The 27,538-nt window shown below is 37.5% G+C and overlaps 1 protein-coding gene across 2 annotated transcripts in view; it reads right to left on the bottom strand.

Annotated features, from left to right (window-relative positions):
- The window catches only part of LOC131028219 (crossover junction endonuclease MUS81), a 60,699-nt gene that overhangs the window by 26,011 nt on the left and 7,150 nt on the right, over positions 1–27,538 (bottom strand). The window contains exons 6-11 of one of the 2 annotated variants that reach the window (XM_057958467.2): positions 26,071–26,359; positions 25,524–25,614; positions 25,245–25,351; positions 24,873–25,036; positions 23,540–23,600; positions 14,629–14,787 (exon numbers count right to left, since the gene is read on the bottom strand). In XM_057958467.2, coding sequence (XP_057814450.2) covers positions 14,629–14,787; positions 23,540–23,600; positions 24,873–25,036; positions 25,245–25,351; positions 25,524–25,614; positions 26,071–26,359 — 871 coding nt within the window. The remainder of the gene's footprint in view (positions 1–14,628; positions 14,788–23,539; positions 23,601–24,872; positions 25,037–25,244; positions 25,352–25,523; positions 25,615–26,070; positions 26,360–27,538) is intronic. The other variant, XM_059216090.1, reaches the window with a different exon arrangement.

The following is a 27,538-nucleotide window of genomic DNA, read 5'->3' on the forward strand; positions in this document are numbered from 1 at the left end:
AGAATGATGACCAATCAGAATCCCCTACTATCCTTTTGGAAGTTAGTTTGCGAAATGATGTATATGATTGGACCAGGAATAATCTGCACCTCTTGATGAGAATGATGACCAATCGGAATCCCCTACTATCCTTTTGGAAGTTAGTTTGCGAAATGATGTATATGATTGGACCAGGAATAATCCTGATGATAATGATGAAGTTATCTCGGCATTGAAAGGACTTGATCCAGAAATATGTCTCGATGATGGTATGGAGATGACCTCTATTCCTGAATGGTTGAAGAAGAGTATGGAGAAAAGTAAACAAATAATAGAGGTACAACCTATTCATGATATTGATGACCAGCTAGCTAGGAGTGCTAAAGAGAAGGAGCCCAAGAAAGCGAAGATTTTGTCACACATAGCTAGAGATGAGACAGGAATGCGGATTGTGCAGATTGTTGTTCCTATTGCAGGCGTGACAACGGATATTGCTACTCCTATGGATTTCCAAATCACTTCAATCACCCTTGGTCGTGCATCCGTAGAGCAGGAATTTCAGGAGATTGGTGACAACCTCCAAGCAATCAATGCAAGGTTAAGTAGAGCAGTTGAGGAGAATGAAAGGTACAAAGAAGAAAATATTAGACTCAGAGAGTATATTGCAGGGACAAGGCGTGAGAATCCCACCCTTGTTTCCCCTATTGCAGTTGACCATGGAATACATTCACACTGCGAGGTAGCGAGAGGTACACACATGGAGGTGGAAAAGTGGATTGAAAGTGCAAGAAAACAGGCAGATGATTTCCTTACTCATTTTGTTTAGGCATATGATAAGACAACATCACTCATATTCAGAATCCAGTATTTGGAGGGATTTTGGGAAGAATTCCGGCCTATCCAAGAGAAGACTATTCCACGCCTCCTGGCATTGAAGAAGGTTCCTAATTCCACCTTGGTCAACGAGAACATTGTGCACAGTGGAGACATATACGATTTCCATGGCTGGTATTGTGCATTAGCCTTGAAGAAATCAGCTTATGAGAACGCCCAATCGAGTTGTACGGAGATGGAAGGATTAATTCAGGACATTCAGATTAAGATCCTTGCCTCGATTGAGGAATTATTGGGTGTTGATATTAGTGATGCTAGTGGGCCGAATTAAGAGACAAGATGAAGTTTATGTAGTTTTGTCAGTTGGACTCTTTGCAGAAGAGTCAAATTGATGACTTGGTCTCTTTGTTGATTCATGTTCATAATTCGCAGAAGCTTATGCCAGAATGGGATAACACTTTGAATGCTTGTTCGGATTCAGTGGATGTGATTGATTTACAGCAGGATACCTTGCCTAGCATTTCCATGGAGGAGTTAGATTCAGCATTGGCTAGATTCTTGGAGTATGCTAGGAGAGAGAGAGATGCAGGGAGGAATCTTCTAGAAGATTCCCTATATGATGACTAGGTGTCTTTTCATTGGGCCATATGTTGGCGGCGCCATTTTTATGTAACCCTAATTAGGGCAATTCTAGGGTTTTGTTGGCATGATCTCGATTGTTGATCTTAGATCAATCTGGGCCATCCATTTTGTAAGAGACTCTATATATGCCCCCTTGTCTCTCATTTGTAAGGGAGAGTTTTTGTAGAATTGTTGGTATATGCTACAGCTATTTGAATCCTAATCATTGTTCAATTGTTGGTAATTTTGCTCTTCAAATGTTGTATTTGCATTCATGGTTCTCAATTCCTCCAAGTTAGATTAGAATTTAGATTAGAATTTATTTTCATGTATGTTAGATTGAGTGAAAGATTTGTTGAATTCATTTGTGTGGAATCCTTAATCCATACCACTAGCCTCTTTCCGTTGGTAAGTGCGCCTTGTGTGGTCAACTGGAATTTGAGTAAGCATAACTTCAACTATTACGCGTCCGTTGACAAGCATCAACTTGGATGGTGTCTTCGTTTGATGGTAATAGTCTGAAAATCTTTAAGTATGCCTTAGATGATTGCACTAAGCTCGTGTCAATACCTGATTGTGAGACCTTGCCTAGTTTGATTCCATTAAATACCTGATTGTGAGACCTTGCCTAGTTTGATTCCATTAAATCCATTCATCATTTCCTACATTCCTAGTTTTAGAATAGATTTCCTGAACCCTATTCTTTTTCCCCTTTTTTTAGTAAGAAGTGGATCCAGAGCCTTATTGATAAATCTTAAGTTGTCAGCACACCTATTCCGCATCATTCATGATAATTCAAACATTTGCGTAAGCCCCCAAGTGAAACACAGCAATTCACATCAACCACTGAACTTACCCACTCGTCAAGACCTGACATGTAGAAACCTTGGAATCATTTTAGTTGATCTAATTCTTAGCATCTGAGGTGATTTTGTTCAAGAGAGGGTAAATTACTTTGGTAATTTATTTTGTATTGTTATGTGCATAAAAAACACATCAACACACCCTCAAGTACTTTCTTAGGCAAAAGGGTCTAAAGAATAATAACAAAAAGGGGTTATTAACCTTCAAACATTTGATTTTGACATTGAGTTTGTTAAAGGAAAGAAAAATGTAGTTGTTGATAGTGATACTTTGTTCATAAAGCCAACTTTTTACTCTGTGTCACACCACTTGGTTGATTGGAAGGCTCAAATTATAGCAAAATATGTTAAGGATGAGTTTGCTACTAATGTCTTGATAAATAAATTGTTAGATGACAGATTCATTGTAGCCCACAAACTCATTCTTTATAACGATGGAATTTATTTGGTGATAGATTAAAAAATGAAAGATAAACTTTTAAAAGCAGCCCATGATACTCCCCTAGCAAGGCATCTCAATATTTCAAAACGTATAAGCAAACCAAAGAGAGATTCACGTGGAAAGGACTCAAAGATGGCATCCTTACACGTGATGAAATATGCAATTTGCCAACAAAATAAAACAGAGAAAACATTCCCAGCAAGACTTTCGCAGCCTTTACCAATGATTGAGCAAAAGCAAGAAAGAATCTCCATAGATTTAATAACAAGACTTCCCAAATTCGAAGATAAAGACTACATATATGTGGTGGTCGATAGACTGACGAAATATGCACACTTCTTTGCTATCTTTGTAGGTTTTAAAGCACCATAAGTTGTTGACTTGTTCTTTGTAATCTCCCCTAATTAGATATACTTTAAATTAACCTAAATTTGCCCAAATCTAAAATAGGTAATTTTGAAGAGACCTTTGGAGGGATGGTGGAAGATTAATTTTGATGGGGCATCTAAAGGAAATCCCGGACCTTCTGGATCGGGATTCATTGTTAGAGATTGGAAGGGGGAAATGGTGGCTTTGGGAGCACAAAAACTTGACCCAAGAACAAATAATATAGCTGAAGCTTCAGCAGCTATGATTGCAGTCAAGATTGGTAGGAAGTTGGGTGTCAGGAGGTTGCATCTGGAGGGAGATTCATTGATCATTATCCAAGCAATAATGAAAGGTAATATAGAGACATGGCATCTTCAGAATTATATTTTCAGCATTGTGGAAGAGTTGAATTATTTTGAAGACTTCAAAGTAAGTCACGTTAGAAGGACGGGTAACTTGGAGGCGGACATTCTCTCCAAACGGGCATTAACTTTTAGTGAAGTTGGTGAAATAAGTTTCGAGGACCTTCGGCAAGATTGCTTTGAGGAGCTCTAATTTATTTTAGAAGTGACCGAAGTTTTTGCAATATATGTCCAATACACTTAGAGTACAAATTTCGAAGAGGCTTTTGGGAAGTGGTGGCAGTTAATTAAGAGCTGCAGGGTCATTTATGAAGGAGTGTGAGCCGATGGAGTTCGCTATTTATTGCAGGTCCTTCCCTGTATTCATTGTTCGAAGTCGAGAGAGAAGTGGAGAAAGAAAGGCTTCTCTACAAAGAGTTTTAGCAGAGGTGGTGTCTCTGGGTGTGTCGAAGGTGGTGGTGCAGTGTAGAGTGGTGAAATGGAAGCAAATTTCACCCTCCGAACTAGAAAGTAGTTATGCCCATTCTATGGGGATTTAATGGAGAGGAGGTTGCGGTGTTTATTCAAGTTCTGGGATGAACATCTTGCACAGTGCATCTTTCTCATAGTAGGCAAGGCTTTTGACATGGTGAAGCATCGATATAAGACGAGAATGGACATATACTCCTTAATTATGGCGTGGGGCCTGGAAGTAGTGAGAATGTGGAAACGGTGAGGTGGGCGATGGAAGCTCTGGTTCACAAGGACTTCCTAGATGGGATGGAATCCTTCTTGGAGTGGGCGATACCTGGGGAAGGGTTTGATATCAGAGAAGGTGTGGAGGATGATGGGCAGGGAGTTAAGGCAGTGGTGATCCCCTTTGTGAGATGGTCGCAAGCACAATGCAAATTTCATCGGAGGGCAGAGGCGAAATATGGGTGGGAGGCCCTGAAACTTGTGGTGCAAATTAAGGAGCCCAACGCCATTATTGAATGAGCCAAGGCTGAGGCAGAGGGTGCGGAGAGGAGAGTTCTACGTCCAAGGATACGTCCAAGGAAGCCAAGAGCAACTGAAGGGAAGTGGTCGGGTGGTGAAGCTAGCTCTTCGAAAAAGAGATGATGATGTTTTGGTACAGACTCAATTTTGGTGTCCTTTGTTTTTTGTCTCTGGTGGTCTCATCCACCTTGTTTTGTAAATCCGTTATGTTTGTTTTGTTGTTTGGACGGGGGGTAGGTTTTGGTATGGATGATGTAAATTCTGGGAATGAGCATTTCGAAAAAGCTCAAGTTAGGTGTAGAGGGGGAGACTCATTTTTGGCTGATGGTGTAGTCTTTTGGAAAGTTGACATTATGCCTTTTTGATAATGTAAATCTCTTTTTGAATATCAATAAAAATAAAACATTATTACTAAGCAAAAAAAAAGTACTTATAAATTGAAACATATACTAATGAAATTCTTTAATGTATTAATTACCATTAGTATTATGTTTGTTAGATAAAATCAGATTGTAGGTTACTTGCCATTCTTTATTATGCAATTTTTAGTGCCGGGGTAGGCTAGCTGAATAGGGTGTCCAAGAGACCCTTCACCCTAGGCCCAAGAGCAAATGCTACATCCCTCTTGGCTCCATGTGGCAGGTGTTAAGCATCCATCATGGAGTGGCATACCCAGCGAGGTGTCCTATCGCCGTTCCCCCTAATCACAACCACCACCTCTCTTAAGCCCGAGAGCAGATGCTACACCCCTCTTGGCCACATGTGGCAGGGTTTAGGCATCCACTATGGAGTGGCATACTTAAGAGAGAGTCCCTCATATATAATGAACCATTTGTGATATTCCAATGAAGTTATATTCATTATTTGCTGTGGTTCAATCTGCTTTCTTTTTGTTTTCCTCCTTCAGTCTCATTCATTAATCGAGTCCCCATGCATACCACCAAGAAAAAGTACGTTACTGCCTGTAACTTAATAACAGTTCTGATCTAATCTGATCGATGGTGTTCTCACTGGATGCTTTGATTTCTTTCCTTTATATCTCTCAATGTGAGGGAGGGGTCACACCTCTTCATCGTGTATGCCCTTTGGCAAGAGACACACCCTTTCATCATTAGCACCCTTTGAAAGACTGCAACACTTAATTATTTCTGCCCTTTGAAAGGGACACAACCTTTCACAATCAGATCTGCACTTTTATTTAAATCAGATCTGCATCTCTGATTCTCAAATTATCCCCTCTCAAATGAGGCTCTCTTCTCCCCTTTTATACCTCATATTTGGGAGAGTAACAACTTACCATTTAATGCCTTTTGTCCATTCATTAACTTAATTAAATATTTAATTATATTCTTTTATATTTTCATTTTAATTTAATTTTTATTCTTTTAAACTAATTTTATTATTAATATTTACCATTAAATTCTATTTCAAAATACGGACATTACATTCTTCAAAGAAGTGTTTAAGCTTCATGGATTACCCAAAAGCATCGTGAGTGGCAAGAGAGATGATTCTTGAGTTTGTTTTGTCAAGAACTATTTTGATTGGCAAGAAGCAAAATCACAGCAACCACCAACTACTATGCCCAAATGGATGGGCAAACCAAGGTTCTAAACAAGTGGGTGAAGGCTATCTAAAAATTAGGTTGCAAGTCAACAAAGGGCATTGAAAAAATGATCCCATTTGGGGGAGTAGTGTTATAATGATGTGTAACACATGTCCGTCAAGATGACACCCTTCATGGCTTTGTAGGAGCGTGACACCCAAAGTTTTATTCATTATGTATTAGTTGATAATAGAGTTCCAAGAGCAAGCACCTTAATTAAACAAAGCCAAAGCATTTTGAATTTACTCAAGGATAATCTCCAACAGGCACAAAACCAATAGAAGGTGTATGCGGATGGCTATAGCAAGAGCATTGGATGTTGGAGACATAGTGTTTGTGCAGTTTCAGCTCTACAAGCACTCTTCCTTGAAGAGAAGTGAAGCAGAAAAACTCAAACCTCATTGCTATCAACCCTATAAGATTTTAAGGTAGATTGGCGAAATTGCATTTGAGTTGGAGCTGCCTAAGGAAAGTAGGATTCACAACATTTTTCATGTATCATGACTCAAATGGGCACTTGGAATACATATTGTTCCATCAACTAAGTTGCCTCCAGTGGATCAAACTAATTTTGATTCTAGACTTGGTCATGCATGTAATAAAAAGGAAGCTGAGAGGTTGAGAAATCACCAAGTATCTAGTTCAATGGAAGGTCCTTCTTGTGGAAGATGCTGCATGTGAAGAATCATGGATTCTAAAACATCCTAATTTCAAATTGCTTGAGGACAAGAAAATTTGAGCAGGGAGGAATTGTCATGTTCCCCATTCTTTGTTATAATGTTGTCGTGTTTCAAAATGCCTATTTCATAGTTCTATCTTCTCTCACCCAAATTTTGTGTCCACACTCTTTGTCTTCTTTTCCCTTGTGTCGTTTTGAGGCTTCCAAAATTCCTATGTGTTGGGGTGTCCGAGCCCTAGGTACATGCCTAGGGGAAATCCACACCACCGCAACATACTAGGTTTTCCTCCAACAACATCATTTTGGCCCATTATTCAATTAATTTGAATGGTAGAAATATCGATCACAATACAATATTTTACAAGAGAGCAAAAACTATGTGACAAATATTAGAAAGCAATGCAATTAATAGTCACAAAATCATTACTATGCTCAAATCATTATATAAACCATACAAAATGCATTAACCTCAAAATGCTACATTAGCCAATAAATTGTTGTACTTAAAAACCACATGCCACTAACTAGCCAAGGACAACTCTATCCAATGATTGCTTGGCAGAAAGACTTGAATAGAGGCAACAATAAACAAGGATGTTGTAGGCTACACCATGACAAACAATTTATGGATTCACAAAAACACGAAGGAAAGGCACTAACATATATTTTTTTAGTTATAGTACTAATTTGGGTCATTTCAAGTTACCTATTTGCATCAAGAAGGCATGGCAAGATCTCTAATTACATGGAAAGTTTTACTATAATACCCTTCAGAAATTGAATGCAGTCCCTTGGGGTCTGTTGTGACCTTTTTCACACATCGCCCCATTGCAAATGGGGACCCTCTCTTTTCCTGCTTTCTAGGATTTTGTTAGTGTCCTGTGACCTTTTGCTGCAGTTTCACCAAGCCTTGCTCAATTTTGAATGGTTCGAGTCCTAAGGATTGAAAGTTAGTTTTTGAAAACCAAGTGATTCTAGAGTCCGGATACCGTCAAAGTGCCTAGAAAGGCCAAAGGACGAAGATCGCAATTGATTTGGACGAATTTGGACAACTTTCTATTTTTAGAAAGTTTGCTTTTTTGCTTTTTCCTATTTTTTAGGAAGTTTCGTTTTTGGCATTTTTAGCCCAATCCCCGGTATGGCTATTTTTAGAAAGTTTTCCCTATTTTTTAGTGATATCTACTTTTTGCTTTTTCGGGATCCAAACCTAGGGTTTACACTTTCACCACTGACCAACTTCGACTAGAACTCTAGAATTCCAAGTTTTGACCTAAAAAAGTTAAATCCCTAGATTTTAGGCCTTTTTGCTTTTTCGAGATGCAAACCTAGGGTTTACACTTCCACCACTGACCTGCTTCGACTGGAACTCGAAAAATCCAAGTTTTGACCTAAAAAAGCTAAATCCCTAGATTTTAGGCTTTTTGCTTTTTCGGGATGCAAACCTAAGGTTTACACTTGCACCACTAACCAGCTTCGACCGGAACTCGAAAATTCCAAGTTTTGACCTAAAAAGCTAAATCCCTAGATTTTAAGCTTTTTTGCTTTTTCAAGATGCAAACCTAGGGTTTACACTTTCACCACTGACCTGCTTCAATCGGAACTCGAAAAATCCAAGTTTTGACCTAAAAAGCTAAATCCCTAGATTTTAGGCTTTTTGCTGCCTAAGATGATCCACCTAGGCATGGATTTCAAATTTCAAGTTAATCCAATTAAATTTGATTAAACTGTGAAATTTTAAATTTTTTCTAAAAATCCTCTAAGTTTGGCTAACAAAGGTTTTTTGCAGGTACAAATGAGGCCATCCAGAAGTCCGCCATGTGTTCAAGAGGCCATGATGGCTAACCCTCTAAAGTCCGCCCATGAGGAGATGTGTTGAAGTCCGCCTTGCATGGAGCAACCACCAAAATCCGCCATGTATGCATTGGGAGGTCATGTAGGAGACACCTTCAAAGTTCGCCATGTATGTGTGTGGGGTGGAAAGGGTTATAGCCCAAAGTCCGCCCAAGCATGCCAAGCTATGAAGGAGCACTCTCCAAAGTCCGCCCAAAGGATAGAGAGCCATGAGGAGAGGTCTCCAAAGTCCGCCAAGGTGGAGAGCCCTCCAAAGTCCGCCCAAGGTGGAGAGGTTTCCAAAGTCCGCCCAAGGTAGAGAGCCCTCCAAAGTCCGCCAAGGTTGGGAGGCTATGAGGAGAAGTGATAGAAGTCCGCCCAAGTTGGAGACACCACCAAAGTCCGCCCAAGAGCACCAAGTCTAAACTCCGCCATAGGTTGGGAGGGTATGAAGGAGCAACCTTCAAAGTTCGCCTAAGCTAGAGAGCCCTCTAAAGTCCGCCCTAGGGGGATGTGTTCTAAACTCTGCCCTAAGCCATGGGAGATAGTTAAGTCTAAACTCCGCCATGTGTGTGATGCCACCAACACCTTCCAAACTCCGCCATACATGTTGGGAAGGCTATGAGGAACCTTGCCAAAAGTTCACCCTATGTTAGGCCAAGATGCTAAATCATGGAAGAAGAGCCTTGCCTAAAGTCCGCCACATGAAGGAGATGCCTTCCAAAGTCCGCCATACCTTGGAGAGGTAGGCAAAGTCCACCAAAGCTTGGAGAAGATGAAGATAAACTTCCTAAAGTCTGCCTACACATGGAAGGTCAAACAAAGTCAACATGATGTCACAAAAATCCACAGAGATTTCAAAATTAAATCCAAAATGAAGAAAATATCTAAGGATTATTAAATATCTTAAAAATAAATCCAAAATGGAAAGTTTTTTTTTGGAGAATATTGAAAGAATATTGAAAGATTATTGAGATATTAAATCAAAATGGAAAGTTTTTTTGAAAGGGAATATTGGAGAATTGATAAATATCTTTAAACTTAAATCAAAATGGAAAGTTTTTTTTGAAATATTGTCTTAAAACTGGGAAACATGAAGTCAAAATTAGAAGTATGAGTTGGATGATTTTAGGGGTTTTTACTTGAAGATTTAACCTTGTCTACAAATACTTCATTATCAACTTCATTATTACACCAAGAAGTTCAAAGTTACTAAGGAGAGCTTAGTAAAGCCGGTCAGTTTGAAGATCATCTGGAGAAAATTCTAGATATTGCTGGAAGTTGGATAATATTTTTGGGCAAAAGTTTTACAGATTTTTGGAGAAAGGCAACTAGTACGAGGAAGAATTATCTAAACTTTTCTGAATTTCCTGAGTATTCTGGAGAAAATTCTAGCCTTACTTCTATCCAAGTCAGAGGTGAAATTTAAATTATAAATTTTCTGAATATTTTCCAAAATTTAATAAATGATTTTTTTTCAAAAATTTTGGAGAAAGAAAATCATTTTTTTGGCTAAGTATGAAATTTTTTAAGTTTTGACACTTGGTGGTAACCACAACCGGCCTTAAGACTAAGGGTTTTAAGGTGGAAATCCGATTTTTATGGCTAAGTATGAGAATAAAAATGGAAAATTTTCCAACACTTAGCCATTTCACAGCCCCGTTATTTTCAAAACTTTGCAAATTATTTTCTAACTTTAAAAATTCATTGTTTGCCTGCAAGCCCTAGACATTATGAAATTCCAAGTAAACAAAGACGCTCCTCCAGAGTCAAGGATGACTTCAAAGTGGAAGAACATCAACGACACCAACCTCGAACACATCAATCTGAAGGAGTTTAAGAAGCGAATGTTTGGTCTGGACAACCTTGTGCCTACCACCATTGTGCGAAAGATGATGAAGAGTGGTATCGTGCATGCTACTGGCTTCCTCCCCACCATGCAGTGCAATGAACTAGTAGTTGAATGTGCCAAACACTACAACCCCATCAGTAAGGACATTGTTGCACCTGATGGAAGGGTGTTAGCAAATGTCAGCGATGAGGCCATCAGAGAGGCCTTCAGGATCCTAGAGTACCACAACACAGTGTATATGACAAAGGACGAAGCTAACAGCCTGTACCAGGATCACCTAGAGGAATATGATGCCATAGTTAACCATTCCTGGCTAGACAAGCCGAGGAAGGGTGCCTCCAAACTCCAGAGAAAGAGCCTAGTGCAAGCATACTTCAAGGAGGACATTGGGGACATGATTGTCCTGCTCAATAGAATAATAGGAAATCCTCCAGGAGCTCCATTCGAACCCTGGATGTATTATTTCATTAATGAAATAATCAACGGAGTAAGGATGATAGACTAGGCCCGGATGATCAGCAACAATCTAGACAGCCAGTTGAGGAACCTGGAGACGAATAGGACTTTCTTCATGAGTTCTTGTTTTATTCCTTGGCCAGGGCCTACAAGTACAGAGGTCTCACTTGTAGAGGAGAAGTTGGGAACAAGGAGAACCAGTTTCCAGTATACGATTGCTATCCCCAGCTCCACATGGAAGAGAAATTTCATTTTAAAAGAGTGAATGATACCTTCCTGATGCACATTACCCGGACACTTCAAGGTGGCTTGCACCAGAGGCTCTCTCAAGAGTCTATGGACTTCATTGGTCAATTCGGGTGTTGGTACATCCAATATCCAAAATTCACTTACCTCTGAATTCAGGGATTCTCCAGGCCTCCATACAAGCTTCCAGCTTACCCTACCAACCAAGTGGTGTTGCTCGAGGTTGTAAGACAATTGGAGGAGTATATAGTGATTCAAAGGGATAAGCAAAAGAAGGCAGGAATGTCCTCACTCACAATTGGTAATGGGCTGGAAACATGTCCATCATCACAAGCTGCTGCAACCACTGAGAAGGAGTTGGCCTGGTATCCCTTCTATCAATAAAAGGCAAGAAAAGATTTCGATCCATTCCATAGGATAAAGAAGATCGAAGGAACAACGTTCAAGCACAGATTGGATCTAGAAGACTACTGGGCTAATGTAGCCGATAGCTTCGAGATCAGGAAGAGATTCTAGTCAAGAATTCCTTTGAGTATGGTGAGAGCAACAGAAGTATTCAGAGTTGCCGATCAGGTAGAAGAAAGCCTAGAACTTCAGCAATCGGGCTTCGAAAAGATGAAAAATGAACCCTTAGTCTTAATAGATTGGATGGAGGGAGAGAAATCAGATCTAGCAGACCTCATGAGGTCAGTGGTTGAGTATTCAAGGTGGTGGGCGTCTGAAAAGACAAAACAGTTGAAGGCCAAAAGTGTGACCTTGACTTATGAATTAATGGGAGTAGATGATACTCTATCCGTCAATCCTTGTACCTCCGTCGGTGATGTTCGAAATCCAGAAAGTGTTGGGTCTCGAAAGAGGAAGGAGTTGGTTGGAAGCTCCCCAAAGGTCACAGGAAAAAGGGTTGTAGGTGAGAGAAGAGAATCCAGCGAGAGCCACTCCATCCTAAGTGTTGCTTCCATTGCACCCGATCAGAGTGCAACTGGGGAGCAAGAGATGAACATCTGTGGGATTGATGATGAAGTAAGAGTGCTTTCCCAGTCAGTTGAGGAAGTAGTGGAAGAGGTCTTCCAAAGTCCAGGCAGAGAGCAAATGGAAGCACCTACAATCTTCTTGGATGGCATACCAGCAAACCCAGGAGAGGCGGATGATGAGTTTGATCGGAACACCGTAGAGCAATCAACCATTCCGGATTGGCTGAGAGCAAGAATAAAGGCCAAGGTTCCCAAGGAGGCCCACTCAACCGAGGAGGTCACCGCAACATTCCTAGAGAAGGTGAATGAGCCCACTATAGCTAAACCACCCAAACCCGCCAAGAAGTTTTCCCTAATTCAGAGAGATAGTGCCGGATTCAGGACAGTCTAGATAGCGGTGCCCAAAGAAGGGAAAACCAGAGACAATGTCACCACGGATGATTACAAGGTTACTGCCATAGAGCTGGGTAAGCCCACCCAGGACCAAGAGGTCCAATATTTTGATGATTCCTGCAACGTTCTAAAGACGAGGCTGGCTCATGAAAAGGAAAAGACGAAGAAGGTTGAAGAAGAGAACCAACAATGGAAGAAGTATGTTCTTCATCTTACCAGCCCACTCAACCGTGAAGTCCCGACCACTCCGCCACAACCTCTTCAGCAGGGATAAATGAAAGACTATGATGATATGAAGGGCTCGTACACTCAAGAAAAGGAATGGATTTCAAACGCTTCGGTGCGTGTTGATACCCTGGTGGAAAACTTAGTATCGGCACATGAGGCAACTTCTTTGTTGATTGATCGTATCCAGGATCTAGCCTCCAATTGGGAAGAGGTGGATGAAATTCGGAATGAAAAACTCCCTCATCTGAAGGTTATCCGAGGCATGTCAAAGAGAAGCTTAGTGGATGCAGGCATCATATAGACAAGAGACAGGTACGACTTCGGCACGTGGTACTATACTCTGGTCACTCGGATTGAGGTTCTGAAGAAATCTGAGACCAAGTGTTTTGAGACAGAGGCAAGTGTTAGAGAGATCCTGGGCAAGGTATTTCGTGTGGCGTCAGAAATCTAGAAGAAGGAAAGCCTAAGGGAGAAGCATTTACAAGCAGAGAACTTGAGAGCCAGGATTCAGGCGAGCTTCTTCAAGGATTCAGGGATGATTGACAAAGGAGATCTTTCAAAGATTGCAAACTTCCTCTCCATCGATGACAACTTCCTCACCCAAGCAGTTGAGTGATAAGGCATCCTTGCCAAATGTACCGATGATGTGGACCTCATCGACTTCCAGATTGGCGGTTTGCCAAGTGTCACCATGGAGGAGGTCAAGCTTATTGTGTCCAGATACGTTGAATCTCTGAAAGAAGAAAGTGGCCACTCGCCTCAGTGAAATTAGCAGCTACGCCACGTGTCACTCTTTCATTTGTTTAAGTTGATAGTATTTCGGGAAACCCTAATTAGGGTTTAGGACTTTCAATCTTGGCCCTTGATCGCTGTTTGATCTCGACCATTCATTTATTTCTGAGAACTATATAAGGTTGCCTCCTCTCATTTGGAGAGGGTGAGGTTTTTGATGTATTGTTGCTTAAGGTCATTTCCGGATAATATATTGCATGTGCGCTGGTTTGTAATCTCTATTATTTGAATGATTTGCATGGTTTCAATTGCCTCAACACTTAGTTAGAATTAATCTAGATTTGCTTTCATTGTTGTTAATTTGAATGAAGGATTTGATAAGTGTCAATTGATGGTGTATCTCTGCTCATACTTTTGGTAAATGGATGATTTCCATCTACCGTGCAAAGTTAGACTGAGCCCATCCCCTATGCATCCCAACATCTTGATCATAAGCACAACCCATTGAAGATTGCACCGGCCTTGTGTAGTTGTCCCTAGTGTGGCGAAGCAAGGTTTGGTTTCTCGAGAACACCCAGTTGATACCGTCTCCAGAATTCATAGGATTAGATTAGCCTCCCTAAACCCTATCTCTTTTCCCCTTTCTTTTGAAAGTCTAAATCCCAGAAAATTCCCCAAAAAAAAAAGAAGAAGAGCCTAAAATTGCCAAATCCATCTAAGTTCAGCAGTTCAAGATATTTGTCAACGTAAGTCCCCCTTGAAATTTCAGCATACACTACCCAAGAAGCTATTCCACTAAAGTCGCTTGTTCGCACATATAGACCTTGGAATCAGTAGTGATTTTTCAGGAGAGGATAGAATGCCTTCGGGTATCCTATCCTAATGTTTGGTAGATGATAAAACAGACACCAACAGGGTCCCATTATTTTGTATGTCAGAAAATGCGGAAGAACCAAATCAGACATGGCAGGCATACAGTTTCATACATAATTTGGCAACCAAGCTTAAAACTTAGAAAATTATTAATTTCCCCTACTAGTCTTGAATCTTCCCTTGTCTAAAATTTGATATTGAAGTGCCATGTCCTGCCGACCACTGCAAACATCACTAGCAGAATTGCTTTTGTCACATGTTATCAATGTACAGATGACAAACTACCAAATGAAGCAAAAAAAACCTTGAAGACATACCATAAGCCTCAGTTTTTGATCCTTATAGCGATTATCTTTTATTGAACTATTCAAATCATCTACTTTTTTCCTCTCGACTATGAAATCTAACACATATTCTTGTCCTGTGTGTTTATGTCGAGCTATCCAAGTTGCATCTCCAATTGGTAAGCGCCTTATCTGTAGAAAAAAAAATAGTTAGAACCTTAAGGATTATTATTCTAGGCTTCATCTATATTTTGTTTATGCTCAACTTGCAAAACCACAAAAACTCAAAAGAAATGTTGTACACATCAATTCAACAAGAGTAAAAAGTTTAAAAACTGGAAATTTTCTCTCATAGAATAAAAGGTAATATATTATTCAGCTTGTATTTGCATAAAATTGTCAGAAGTTTGTCATCAAATAATCTCATTCAACAACCCAGTATAATACATAAAAAATGCTATGATTCCAAAACAATAATAATTAACAAGAGGTCGATGATGGACATTTCTTACCAGCATTCCTTCAAATTTAGGGGACACAGGATTGCAGAGGCACAGTTTTGGACATGGCAACAGCTTTCCCAGATTTTGAGGAAAGCACCAGGGCAGCAGGAGAACAGCTATTAAAATATTTATTTATTTCAGTATAAAATACATCAAGGTGGAAGGAACTCAAAGGTGACTTTACATGCAAAGATAATCTTAGTTACCTAGTTGGCATTTAAACAATGCACTCAAAGAATTTCCACTTGTAGAGATTTCTTTTCCAAATCCATCGACTTCAGCCCCTTTAAAATATTACTCTTTAGTTGAATTCTTAATATAATTCACTGATTAAACCCTGAATCTGAACAGGTGATGTCAAAATTAAAGCAATGATTGTTGTTACATCTAACAAACAAAATGTTATTCTCTTAAAGTAAAAATCTGCATGTGTGATGAAAAGAAGAGTACTCCAGTAGGAGTGGCAGGTTAGCTTCTCTTTTTGCACTTATGGATAAGGTCAACGGAAGGTATTGCGCCAATGAACAACTCTAAAAGATGATATATGATTACATGTAAAACCTTTTGACGTGGATTCCAATATAACAATCGCTATGATGGATTTTTATGTAAATTTTGGTTGCTTAAACATGCCATGTGAAAAAATGCTCAAATAATGTGTTGTTTCATGGAACGCAATTGTGTCAATATTCCTTGGAGTTTGTTAACAAAATACGCTTGTTGAGAACGAAGCCAAATTCCATCCTTTTCTCAGTATTCTTGCTGTAGCCAACAGGGAACACATTATGGGATCAAAATAATTGAGAGATAATGCTACTGTGACAGTCTTGATCAACATTATGTTACCCATTCATTCTACTAAACCCCGAATTTGGGTCCAGTTTGAGCAACATCCAGGTGTTGGCGCAGATCCCTTCCAGGAATGTCTAGGGCTCTACCAAACAGACCTAGATTCAGCCAGGTCCAATGCAGGGGAAACCCAGGCGAATCTGGATCTATTTTGCAAGATCCAACAGAACACAGGTAAACCCATCTAAAAAGACTTATTTAATTTATTTTTTCGATTTATCGTTTATGAATTTGTTTTGCTACCCGATATAGGATCATGAGCCTATGCAGATATCTCTTCTGGTAAGAGCCAAGGATTGAGGGGTATCCATTCTACCAAAGCCACCCAAGACATGATCCCAAATTCATCCCTTACATCATAACTCCAAGAGTTTTTAACCTTGATTATAATAAAGGAACATACCATCACCCTCACCAATTGTGCTCAACCAATTGAGCTACGACCCTTTGGCATTTCTTTTTTTAACTTCAAGATTCAGTTAAAAACATAAACATGTGAGCCCTTACCCTAAAAGCGTCATCTAAACCATTTGAAACACTAAAAAAGATTCCTTTTACAATATTTTTAATGGAAAAGGAAAAAACCAAATGCACTTATTGAACTTGCATTCTTGCTTGCAATTACACAAATAGAGGTGAAGATTGATCATTGAAGGCTCCAAAGTGATTGGTTTCCTATTTTCTACACGTGCAAGAGCCCATTCACTACCAGGGAGATTTTAGAAACATTTTTTTGGATTGGAGGTAAGTTTATTTGGTTTTTTTCTTCATTTTTTCTTTTACAGATGAATTATCTTGTTTTGTTTTCATTCTTCTGTGTTTGAAATATTATATGAGATAAGATGTTTATTTTTTTCTCATTTGTTTGGAATGTGTTGGGTAAGGTCCCAAAACTGCAGGTCCATATCCTAGAACTCTTTTCCACCTTTGAGGCCAAGGATTTGTCTTCAATAAGGCAAATAGGGGTGTATCAATAGATTCAAGATGGTTAAAAGCTATAAAGTGAGAGTGAGCAATCGCTCCAGCGTTTTGAGCTCAACTTACACTCAGGAGGGCATCCCTAAAGGTATCCCTAAAAAAAAAAATTAACCATTTAAAATGAAAAACTAATGGAATGAATAGCAGCTAGAACTAAATGCACTCTTGACCCCTATATTTGTCACTTGGTCAAGGTTAACTAACTGCAATATACCTCTTTAATAGCTGATATGATACTTTGCACATGTATCTACGAATAATAACAACAATACAATTCATTGATTGGTTTGGTTTAACATTTCATAGACATTTGCAAAGCATAAACATGCTAGAAATGATTCACAGAAGATTTAACAGTTTTAGTTTACTTGAGATTTGTCCCTACTTTATATTATTAAACCATAAACAGCAATACTGCCTACTGCTAGTGGTAAATTTTTTGTTGATTTTTAATGTATGTGGAAGTCAAAGTCTTCAAGCTAGTGCCCTATTGGGTCACAAAGTTCTATTCAACCATTACAAACAAACAAAGATAAATTAAAGTTGCAGTATAATGCTTAATAATCACATTTACTTAATTATCTTCTCCAAACTATTTAACACTCATCTACATCAAGAAAGAGATTACCACACATAACAATATGCAAAAATTTATAGTGCTGGAACTGTAATCAAATCCCTATTCTAATCACACCAGCAACTTTGGTGAAAGAAAGCTTTCCAAGAAATAGGGCTTACTGCACATTAGTACCTAAGAACTCTCCAAAATGCCAACCACTAGCCAAGGAGACATATGGTTACATATGTCTGCTTCATTAGCTGCCTCTTTGCAACTAAAGAAACAGCTCTAATGGTGAATAAACCAGCAAATTTTGAAACCCTGGAATACTCGACACTTGGGTTTTGTGGAAACTTGCAATAACCAACCTTGAAATAATGAAAGAAAATCCATATATAGCAGCAAATCGGGCATTCAAAAATTGTGCAAAGCTCAGCAACAAGTCCTACATTTTGAATTCACCTAACACATTGATCGTACCCCATTCTAGGTTTCAACAACAACAGTTAAAAATGCATTAAATAGTTACTTCCAAGATATCAGATCTTCTATATTAGGTGGAAGGTACAAATCAAGAATAGTACCCAATTCAAGTTGGGCCATTAATGAGGAACAAGAAATCATTGAGGTAGTTAAATGAATGCACCAGAACCATGGCTACAAAAACCAGCCAACCAAGCATCAAAACTTTGTTTTTGCCATTACACATGATGCCACCAAGGATGTAGGAATTACACTTTGACCAATAGGAGGGTTGCACAAATTAATAAAATGCCTGCAACCAAGAAACCTTAAGAAAATTCAAAATAAACAATTAACACAGGCACACACTAGTGAAAAAGACACGGAGCCAACAAGACCACAACTAAATTCAAAATAAACAATTAACACAGGCACACACTAGTGAAAAAGACACGGAGCCAACAAGACCACAACTTCCAAGGGCATTAGGTTGTAACATTTAAGTGATTACACTAGATATTTAAAGTAATTATGTAATGTTTCTATAATGGTCATTTGGTTAGTTAGTTTAGGATATTTCCTTTTTGTAGTTTGTTCTTATTTATAATTTTCCTTTTCGGTCTTTCGTTTCTGTTTTAGAAACTTCACTTGTAATTGCTTATTTAAGGAGCCTTCGTCTCCTTTGTTAAAACAATACCGAATAACGAATTATCATTTCATGGCATCAAAGCTTAGGTCCTTTTTTGGCAAAAGGTTTTAGTAAAAAAAAATTGTGGGTTTTCTGATTTTTTTCCACAAAAAAACATGGAAGGATTTTGCTTTATTTTTTCCACAAAAATTAAAGAGTTTTTATTTCTATTTACTACTCGTGATGGCTGTGAGTAAAGTTTTGAACAGGCTGGGGGTTTTACAATCCTCAAAAATCGTCAATGGGTTTTCTGATTTTTCTACAAAAAATTATGGAACATTTTGCACAATTTTCTCTTCAAAAATCGTGGTTTCTCTATTTGTTTTTTGCATGATTTTTTCACACAAAAATCGTGGATTCATTCTCTGCTGGAAGGTTTTCTGATTTTTTTCACAAAAAATAATAAGGGTGTTGCTGTTTCCTGGGTTTTCTGATTTCTTCCCCAAAAAATCATGAAGGGTGTTGTTGTTTTTGTTAATGCATGACAGCTTCGGTAAGATAAATGATTGAATGAGAGATAAATGAAGTCTCTCATTCAATCATTTATCCTATTGATAATTATGATGAAAACCTTCAAGCAATTAATCATTCATTTGATAACCATTCTTCATTTGCATATAATTAATCTATTCAGTTCGATCAAATGCTTAATATCGATAATCATCCTACATCATTATTTATGTTCACCGATTACTAAATCATGCTAATGCATTCCGATTTATATCGGTTAACATAATTAATAGTAAACAAATGATAAACCGAAATTAACCAAACACCGATTAGTATCGGGTGTTAATATAACACCGATTGATATCGGGTTATATGTACACCGATTAATATCGGGTGACATGGTAAAGAAGCCCCAATTACCTTCGGGCTGTTAAGATTAAGCATACACCAATAGTTATCGGTTGTTAAGATAAAACATATACCGGTTGGCATTGATTATTAATATGCACCGTATGTTATTTATATAATTAGCAAAGGGGCACGATCAAGTAATGTCTTGATCGGTCATGACCGATCAAGGCATTGCTTGATCGTACCCCGCTTGCTATATATATATCGAATGGCATTTGTGAGAAAGGACATAGAAAATAACAAATGCTCCTCTCACCTGCCACACAAAAGAAGATAGTCAGATTCATATTTTAATTCAGTAATATATAGAACAAGATAATATTAAATAGAATATAACTTGCATATTGAATGTAAATTGAACATCATTTACAGTTTTTTGGGTTTTCTAGTTTTTTCCATTAAAAATCATGGTGGTGGGTATTCTGATTTTTTTCCATAAAAAATTCATGGTGGTGGGTTTTCTAATTTTTTCCAAAACAAATCATGGTGGAGGGTTTGCCGATTTTTCCACAAAATTGTGGTTTCATTTCTTTGACAATTTTTTTGTCAAGAAAAAAAGAAGTTTTCCGAGAAGCTAATCTCAGTGTCTCTGGATAACAAGAGGGATAACTTTGTTACCCAACATCATGTTTGATGGATTGTGGTAGAAGGATTGTGGTAAACTTTGTCATATCCAAAACTTCTACAGAACCAAGGCGGGTCTCAACAGTAGGCTCATGTCATAGAGCGTTCTGAGGAGAAGGGGCCAGCCTTGTATGAATTTGTGACCAAATAACCTGCAAATTATGTTAAGTCTTTTGTAGGGTAGTTAGTAGAATGACCACAAGGGAGGGTATTAAAGTAATTATGTAATGTTTCTATAATGGTCATTTGGTTAGTTAGTTTAGGATATTTCCTTTCATAGTTTGTTCTTATTTAGAATGTTCCTTTTCACTCTTTCGTTTCTGTTTTAGAAACATTACTTGTAATTGCTTATTTAAGGAGCCTCTCCTTTGTTGAAACAACACCAAATAACGAATTATTATTTCAAGATAAACCAATCAACATGAAATTAGAAAAGTTACGACAATAATACGCAAAGGGCCAAAACACAAAGGGTTTAGGGTTTAGAAAAGACAGCACAAAAATGCAATTGGAGACTTGATGGAAAATTTGGCATTGTAGGATTGAGTCCCAACATGTTGTTTAACAAAAAAAATTGCATACAAATTATACAATGACAGCCAATGTGTATGATGTGAAGTATGCAAACTCATACAATGAAGTGGAAACCCTTTTGTGTGGTACTCCTAGAATGGATATCAAAACTTGCCAAAGAAAAAAGGTTGCACAAATTCCAACATCTAAAGTGGTGGAACATATTAGAGCGTGTGCAAGCAAATGAAGCAATTGACCATAGAACAGGCCATCCTTTGGCAAGGAAAGGATCTTGAGCAATGAGGCTCCCTCCTTCCCCATCTATTATGGTTGAAAGTCACCCATTTTTGCCACACATCAAACAGAGCCTACATCACATAAAAAAACAAAGAGATCATCTCAGAAGGCATTTCATAATGAACCCTAAGAGATTGTAGATCAATACAATACAAGATGCATCTATGCAAATGGTTTGTCTTTCAATATTGTTCACTCACCATTTTGGCAAGAAATGGTGAGTAAAATTAATCAAGCTCCAAAAGGATACATGGGCTCAGGTTGTGAAAATGTAACACCTTATTGGCAAAGGAAGTGAAGCTTGTGAAAATGTTTGGTGATGTATTGAAACACATTAGAAATTTGTTGGTTGAGACAAGGATGTCCACCATTCCTAAAGGAAAGAAGAATACCAAAAATCAGCCCTTGATCAATGTGAAATTTGAATGCAATGTCTCATAAAGGAGCAATGATTTTGAAAGTTGTTGATCCTGATGCATATAATGGATTCACAATTTATTAAAGACATCTTCACAACGACCATGGAAGAAGTGGCGAATAGTTACATTGCCCATGTCATAAAGGACAACAAAAAAATTGTAAATTTGGCTAGAACATTGTTTGAGGCATGTTATTCATGCATCTTTTGGACACCTTGTGTTATCCACTCATTCAACCTTACACTATGAAAGATGAATAATGAAATTGATTAGATCAAACAAGTATATGCCTAATTGATACAAATTGGTTGGATTAAACAAATATATACCTAACTGATCCAAATGTTACATCACCAAACACCACATGTTGCAAGGCATAATCAGATCATTCTCAAAATTAGAGCTACTGAAGTAAGTGAAACGATACAATTTTGCCTTTCACTTCAAAAAATGTGTTTTGAACTCAATATGTTTTCTTCTTTGAATTTATTTTTTATTTTTCAAACAAATTGTTGAGACCCAATTATCTCCAACACAATCTTCTTGAGATGACTTGTGAAGGTTTGAAAGGCACTTTACAGCATGGTCATCAATCAATTCTAGTCTTTATGGAGGCAATCCATTAGTGAAAGGACAAAAATGTTTAAAATATCTTTTAAAATTCACCGAGCCTATCTTGAGTATGATCTGTTATATTGACATGGATAAGTCATATATGGGAGAGGTATATGAGAGTATCAACTCAATGATTAAAGAAGTGATCTTGGGTGACACTTGTGTGGGATTGTAAGACAAGCATGCATAAGGTTTAAAAAAAGAAAAAAATCACATATTGTTATAAAAATAGTTTGCATACTTGAACTCGGATAGTACTCAGCAAGCCCAAAATTATCAGCTTGGCAAAAACCCAACTTAAAAAATAATTAAATTTATTTAAAAAGCATATTCTTTTGCAAAATTCAATTACAAAATAATTCAAATGAGTCTAAAAAACAATAAGAAAACGTTCTCTATTACATTCGATTCTTCAATAAATATGGATTACAAAATCACATCATCATGCGAAGCCAGATAGTAGATATAGTAGCTAGCTGCTGGTTGATAACTATTATAAATTTATGATGATTATCTTTGAAAATGATCATCATAAATTTCATATCTAAGAAAGTAAAAAATATAACAATTTGAAGTTGTGTTGGTATGTGAAATCGGTTTTTTATCCAACATTGTCTAAAACTTTTGGCAATTTTTGAAAAATCGTCATGTTTCTTTTTACAAATTTAAATGTTTAAAAAAAAAAAAGAATAAAAAAAATCCTGCATCACAAATTTTCACCACTGACTCTCTGAGTTTTGGCGAGTACTCGCCAAAAAACCCAGCGAGTACTCACCAAAAACCGTCCTTGCAGGCTTGCAAATTAATACTGCAAATACTTGCACGGTAAAAAACCTGTGAGTACTCACAAAGTTTGTGAACTATGGTTATGAATATAGACCATAGCTTTTTCTCATTTCCTTACCCGCTATTATTTTCAAACTAAATCATTAACAAACACCTTCATTACTATGCATGCTATGCACTTGCAGTTACTATGCATATATGGGCATACTCACTACCAAAGTTCTTGACCATCAAAACATATCTCCAAGCATTGAGCCTTTGGTCCTGAAGTCATTTCTCAACCAATGCTTCTAAATATTGTTTAATCTTTACAAAGAATCTTCTATCAAAGGTGTTTGGTAGTCAAAGTCGAAACATATTTTAAAAGTTGTTAAGGAAACCCAGTTGACATGTAAGGAAGTTATCAACCTTAGCTTTGTTATGCACAAGTTTTATAGGAACGTCAATCTATCCCAGTGTTAATTCCATTGAGGAAATAAGAAAATTCTGAAAGACTTAATAGTTAGTACAGAAAAGGAATAACAAGTAATATTACTTCAAGCTATAATAGTTGCAGAATAAACTTGTGGTAAGATAAAGCACAGGTAAAGGCATGCACTGGCTTGAAATAATTAAATCAAATATACAACAGCAATGTCCAATTTCATTATTAAGTTTTTAATAAGGCTGTCTGCAACTATCTTGCTCTCAACATATATTATTATATAAAATGGCTTCAAAAATACTTTGAAATGTAATAAATATAAAACCTCTCAGGATAATTGTGCATAGCAATATTTCTAGACCTTACCTCAACCTGGATTTTGAATTGTGATATCAAGCGATCAGCAACTTTCTGTCTACTGTGAGCCCTACACAAATACACAAAATAAAAGTCAATAGGACATCAGATTTTCATCTAAAAGAAATGATAATACGATAAATTTAAAATGACACGGTATGGTAAGCCTTATAAAATAAACAACAAAACAATAATGGGAATGCGAAAGCAAGTTTTCAAAGTGAAGCTTAAGGATTTATGTGAAAATGATCCACTGAAATGCCCGTAGCTATTTGGTAGACTCTCAAGCTATAGTTCCATCTTAGTATGTTTTACTTGAGAGCTTGACAAAAGCAAATAATCCGATTTCACAAAAATTGGGGGGTTTCTATTGCTACCACCTGCTGTACATTTTATATTGGAACAATGAACAGATATATTAGATTATCTTGACAAATAAAATAACCATAGCTTCAATAGAGCTCAACAAAATTTACATCATCTTTTGTTGGAACTTGGAAAACAGGAACAGCATCAAACGTGGATGATAACAATACAGATATTGCATCATTCTATAAGATACCACAACAAACAAAGATACATGTAATGTACATGAATGTTCAATCAAGTGACAATCATGCTTTCAAATGCCATTTACCATAACTTTAGAGTCTTATATAATAGTCAGGCAAAGATATTCACCATTTTGATGTGTGCTTCACCCATTTAAATTGACCCAAAAAAATTTGCATTGGTGATAATGAATTTCAAGACCTAAGTTCCCAGTTCTAATCCTGATCTTGGTTTGGTTAGCAGATTCAATTTGTGGATATGTCAAAGAAAAATTAGGATTATATGTGTGTTGGTGTGTCTATTAATGTATCAAGTGAGTTTGGTGGGGGTTAAGGGGCATCAACCCTAGCAAGGTCAAGGAGCAACGCCACTCGTGGGGATCTATGCTTGCTTGGGACAAGCCCACAATCACATTTCCACACCCTACTAGGGCCAAAAACCACACTAAACCAAGATCTCAATCTTGTACAAATCAAACCCCAATTCAAGGTTAAAATCAATAGATCTGGAAACATAGTTCCAAAGTAAAGAAAGTAGTATGTGATAGATCCGTAACCAGTCCATACACATTTAATAAGAAAACTTTGACAAACAACAATAGGTCATCACACTAGGTCATAAATTGGGAATAAGATAGCCAGATCCAGAAACAGAAATATTCACCAAAAAAGGTACACATACAAAACTCTCCACTTACTGGAGTACAAGAAAGTTCATCTACAAAATTTACAAAGATACAAAACAGCAAGATTGCAAACATCACTGATATTTTTTTCAATGAATTACTGACCCCTGACTATCACGTCCAAACTGTTCACGGTCATCCAAGATGAGTACTACATCATACAAGTCAGAAAATCTGTCACTATTTCCCAGGGGGGGTGTTGCTAAGACATTTGTGTTAACTCTATCAGGATTTGGATCTGAATTTTTATGGTGGTGATGGCTTAAACTCTGCACAAAAACAGTATAGAAACCATCAGTGCAAGAATTCAACATTTCCTCTAAATAATTAAAGGGAGCTTACAGTAAGAAACAAATATTAATACAGATCATAAAAATGGTCCTTGAGTATTATGGTGAAAATCCAAAAAGGAAAATCTAAAACAAGGAGAACAAGTTACAAAGCATACAATGAAAGTAATGAAGTGACGTAACTTACAGAAAATGTACAAGCTCTTAAAGTTGACGAAAATAGCTCAGTATTATGACTCAAATTTGAAGTTTTTGTAGGTTCTGTTTGTAAACTTTTCCTTAAATCATCTTCCCCTGATAACAAGTAGAGGTATCATGATAAGCCTATCAATACAAACTAAAAGAGCGAAACAGTAGACTGGAATCACATCAGTTAAGTATTCAAAGCATAACATATGATATCCCATCAATTATTGGCAGTGTATAAACTTTCCATTCTGAAATACTATTAACTAGTTCGATTTACCTAAATCTGCTGTCTTATTAGGTACTGAACAAGGATGAAGCTCCTTTCTGAAACTTTGCTTTAATTGCAGAGATGAAGTTTCAGCTTGTTCCTACAATAAACAATTTAATAATTCAATCAAAAAGTGCTGCTAGTTCCCTATTGCCACAAATATAAATGACTCTTCTAGAAGCCACATGAATTTCATTTTTATCGAATCCTAAAAATTAAAGTTTGTGATTACGACAAGAATAATCAATACATTTAATAAATCGCGCACACATGCACCATGCACACACACACCCACCCACACACACACATATTGATTGTAATTATGTGTGTGAGACATTTTTCACATGAAGGTACACATGCACCCCCACACACACAGAATGTGTTAGAGAGAGATTTTTCAGTCCTGACCTGCCTAAGAGTAGACTGGGTTCAATTTCATATCCCTTGGTTTTTGATCCTGTGACCATGGTCAGGAATAGACCAGGCCTTGGCATTCCACCAGCACCCAAGATTAAAATTCCATATGCTACATTAACAAGAAAAGCAGAATACTTACTTTGTCAACAAATTCAGTTGCTACGGAAGGCCGGCTCCTGATCTCCCGTGAAGCGGGTACCTTCATCTTTGCATGGCATGCATTATTTCCTTGCTTTGTAGCTCCTAGTATTATATTATCTTCTTCCCTGTGCTTGGACAATGATGATGTTCCAGTACAAACACCCTTTACACTAGACACCACTTCTGTAATCTGCTGACTGCATATTTGAGGAGGTCCATCGTTGAGTAAACCTGATCTTTCCAGGCACTCCTTTCCTGTTATTTTTCCTTCTTCTGTCAGCATGTACCTACGCAAGCAACATTCATTTAATCACATTACTTTTTTCTGATTTTCATAACACCCTTTCCAGAAAACACAAACAGAATACATTTTTATTAATGGTTCTTTAGTGCCAATCCCTTAATGAAGATACACAAAGAAAACCCATCACCAGAAAACAAAGACCAGTTGTCCAAGAGCAGCTACTTAATGCCAATTTTATATTCATTGACTTGTATCTTACAAATGTGACACTAAAATAATACATACTATACACTAAACTGAAAATTCCATACCTGCTAGGGAGTGTGTGTGTGTGTGTGTGTGTGCGCACATAGAGATATGCCATATTCCAAATCAGGCACTACAAGGCTGAAAATGCATGTGATGTGCGCATGCCAAAATTTTGTAACTTTGAATTTGCATTGCTCCACACTAAACTCGTGGAATCAAGATTCAAAGGAAATGATAAAGACAAATATATAATGATTCCTAAGAGAAAGGACCCCAAAATATAGGGTCAAATAAATGTATACATGTGTGTTTATAGAATTTTTAGGACTTAGTAAACTAAACAAAAAATTTGCCAAAAAAACATGCCCTAAATTGTACAACATCAAAGAACCAGAACCAGTGTATCCCAGGCCAAAATCAAAATCATCCTTGCTGACGGCATTCTCTAGGTCTTGGTCATGATACTCTTCAAGCACTCATTCCTCAAGTGCTGGCAAATTTAATAATTTATTAAGTCGCATAATTAGAAGTAACTAAAGTAAGACATCTAGCTTAATTTTCTAGTATAGTCATTTGGCACAATCAGTTAAGTTGGTCCCTCTTTTACAGAATGTTCAGAGCACCTCTAGAGTCTATTATATAGATAACAAATGTGGTAAGCCACTGTGAATTTACACCAAATTCTCAGAGATTAATACAAATGCCAATATGGAGTCATGCCTCGAAGTTGTATCTTGATCATTACTGAGAAAGTTCAAAAACTAATTTAAACAGCTCATGAGCCATTTAAAACACAAAAAATATAACAGTCACCATCATCTTTTGAATTGGCCAGTTTGTTGACTGCTTTCCTACTTCTTACCATGCGAACTTTAATGGCGGTAACAACAAATAATTATTTCTTTGTCCATAGTGCCTTTCAAGCTGGTTTATATGGTTTTGTTTAGTTTTCCTTCTCCTAGACTTCATACCT

Source organism: Cryptomeria japonica, chromosome 2, assembly GCF_030272615.1.
Source record: "Cryptomeria japonica chromosome 2, Sugi_1.0, whole genome shotgun sequence".
Taxonomy (NCBI): domain Eukaryota; kingdom Viridiplantae; phylum Streptophyta; class Pinopsida; order Cupressales; family Cupressaceae; genus Cryptomeria; species Cryptomeria japonica.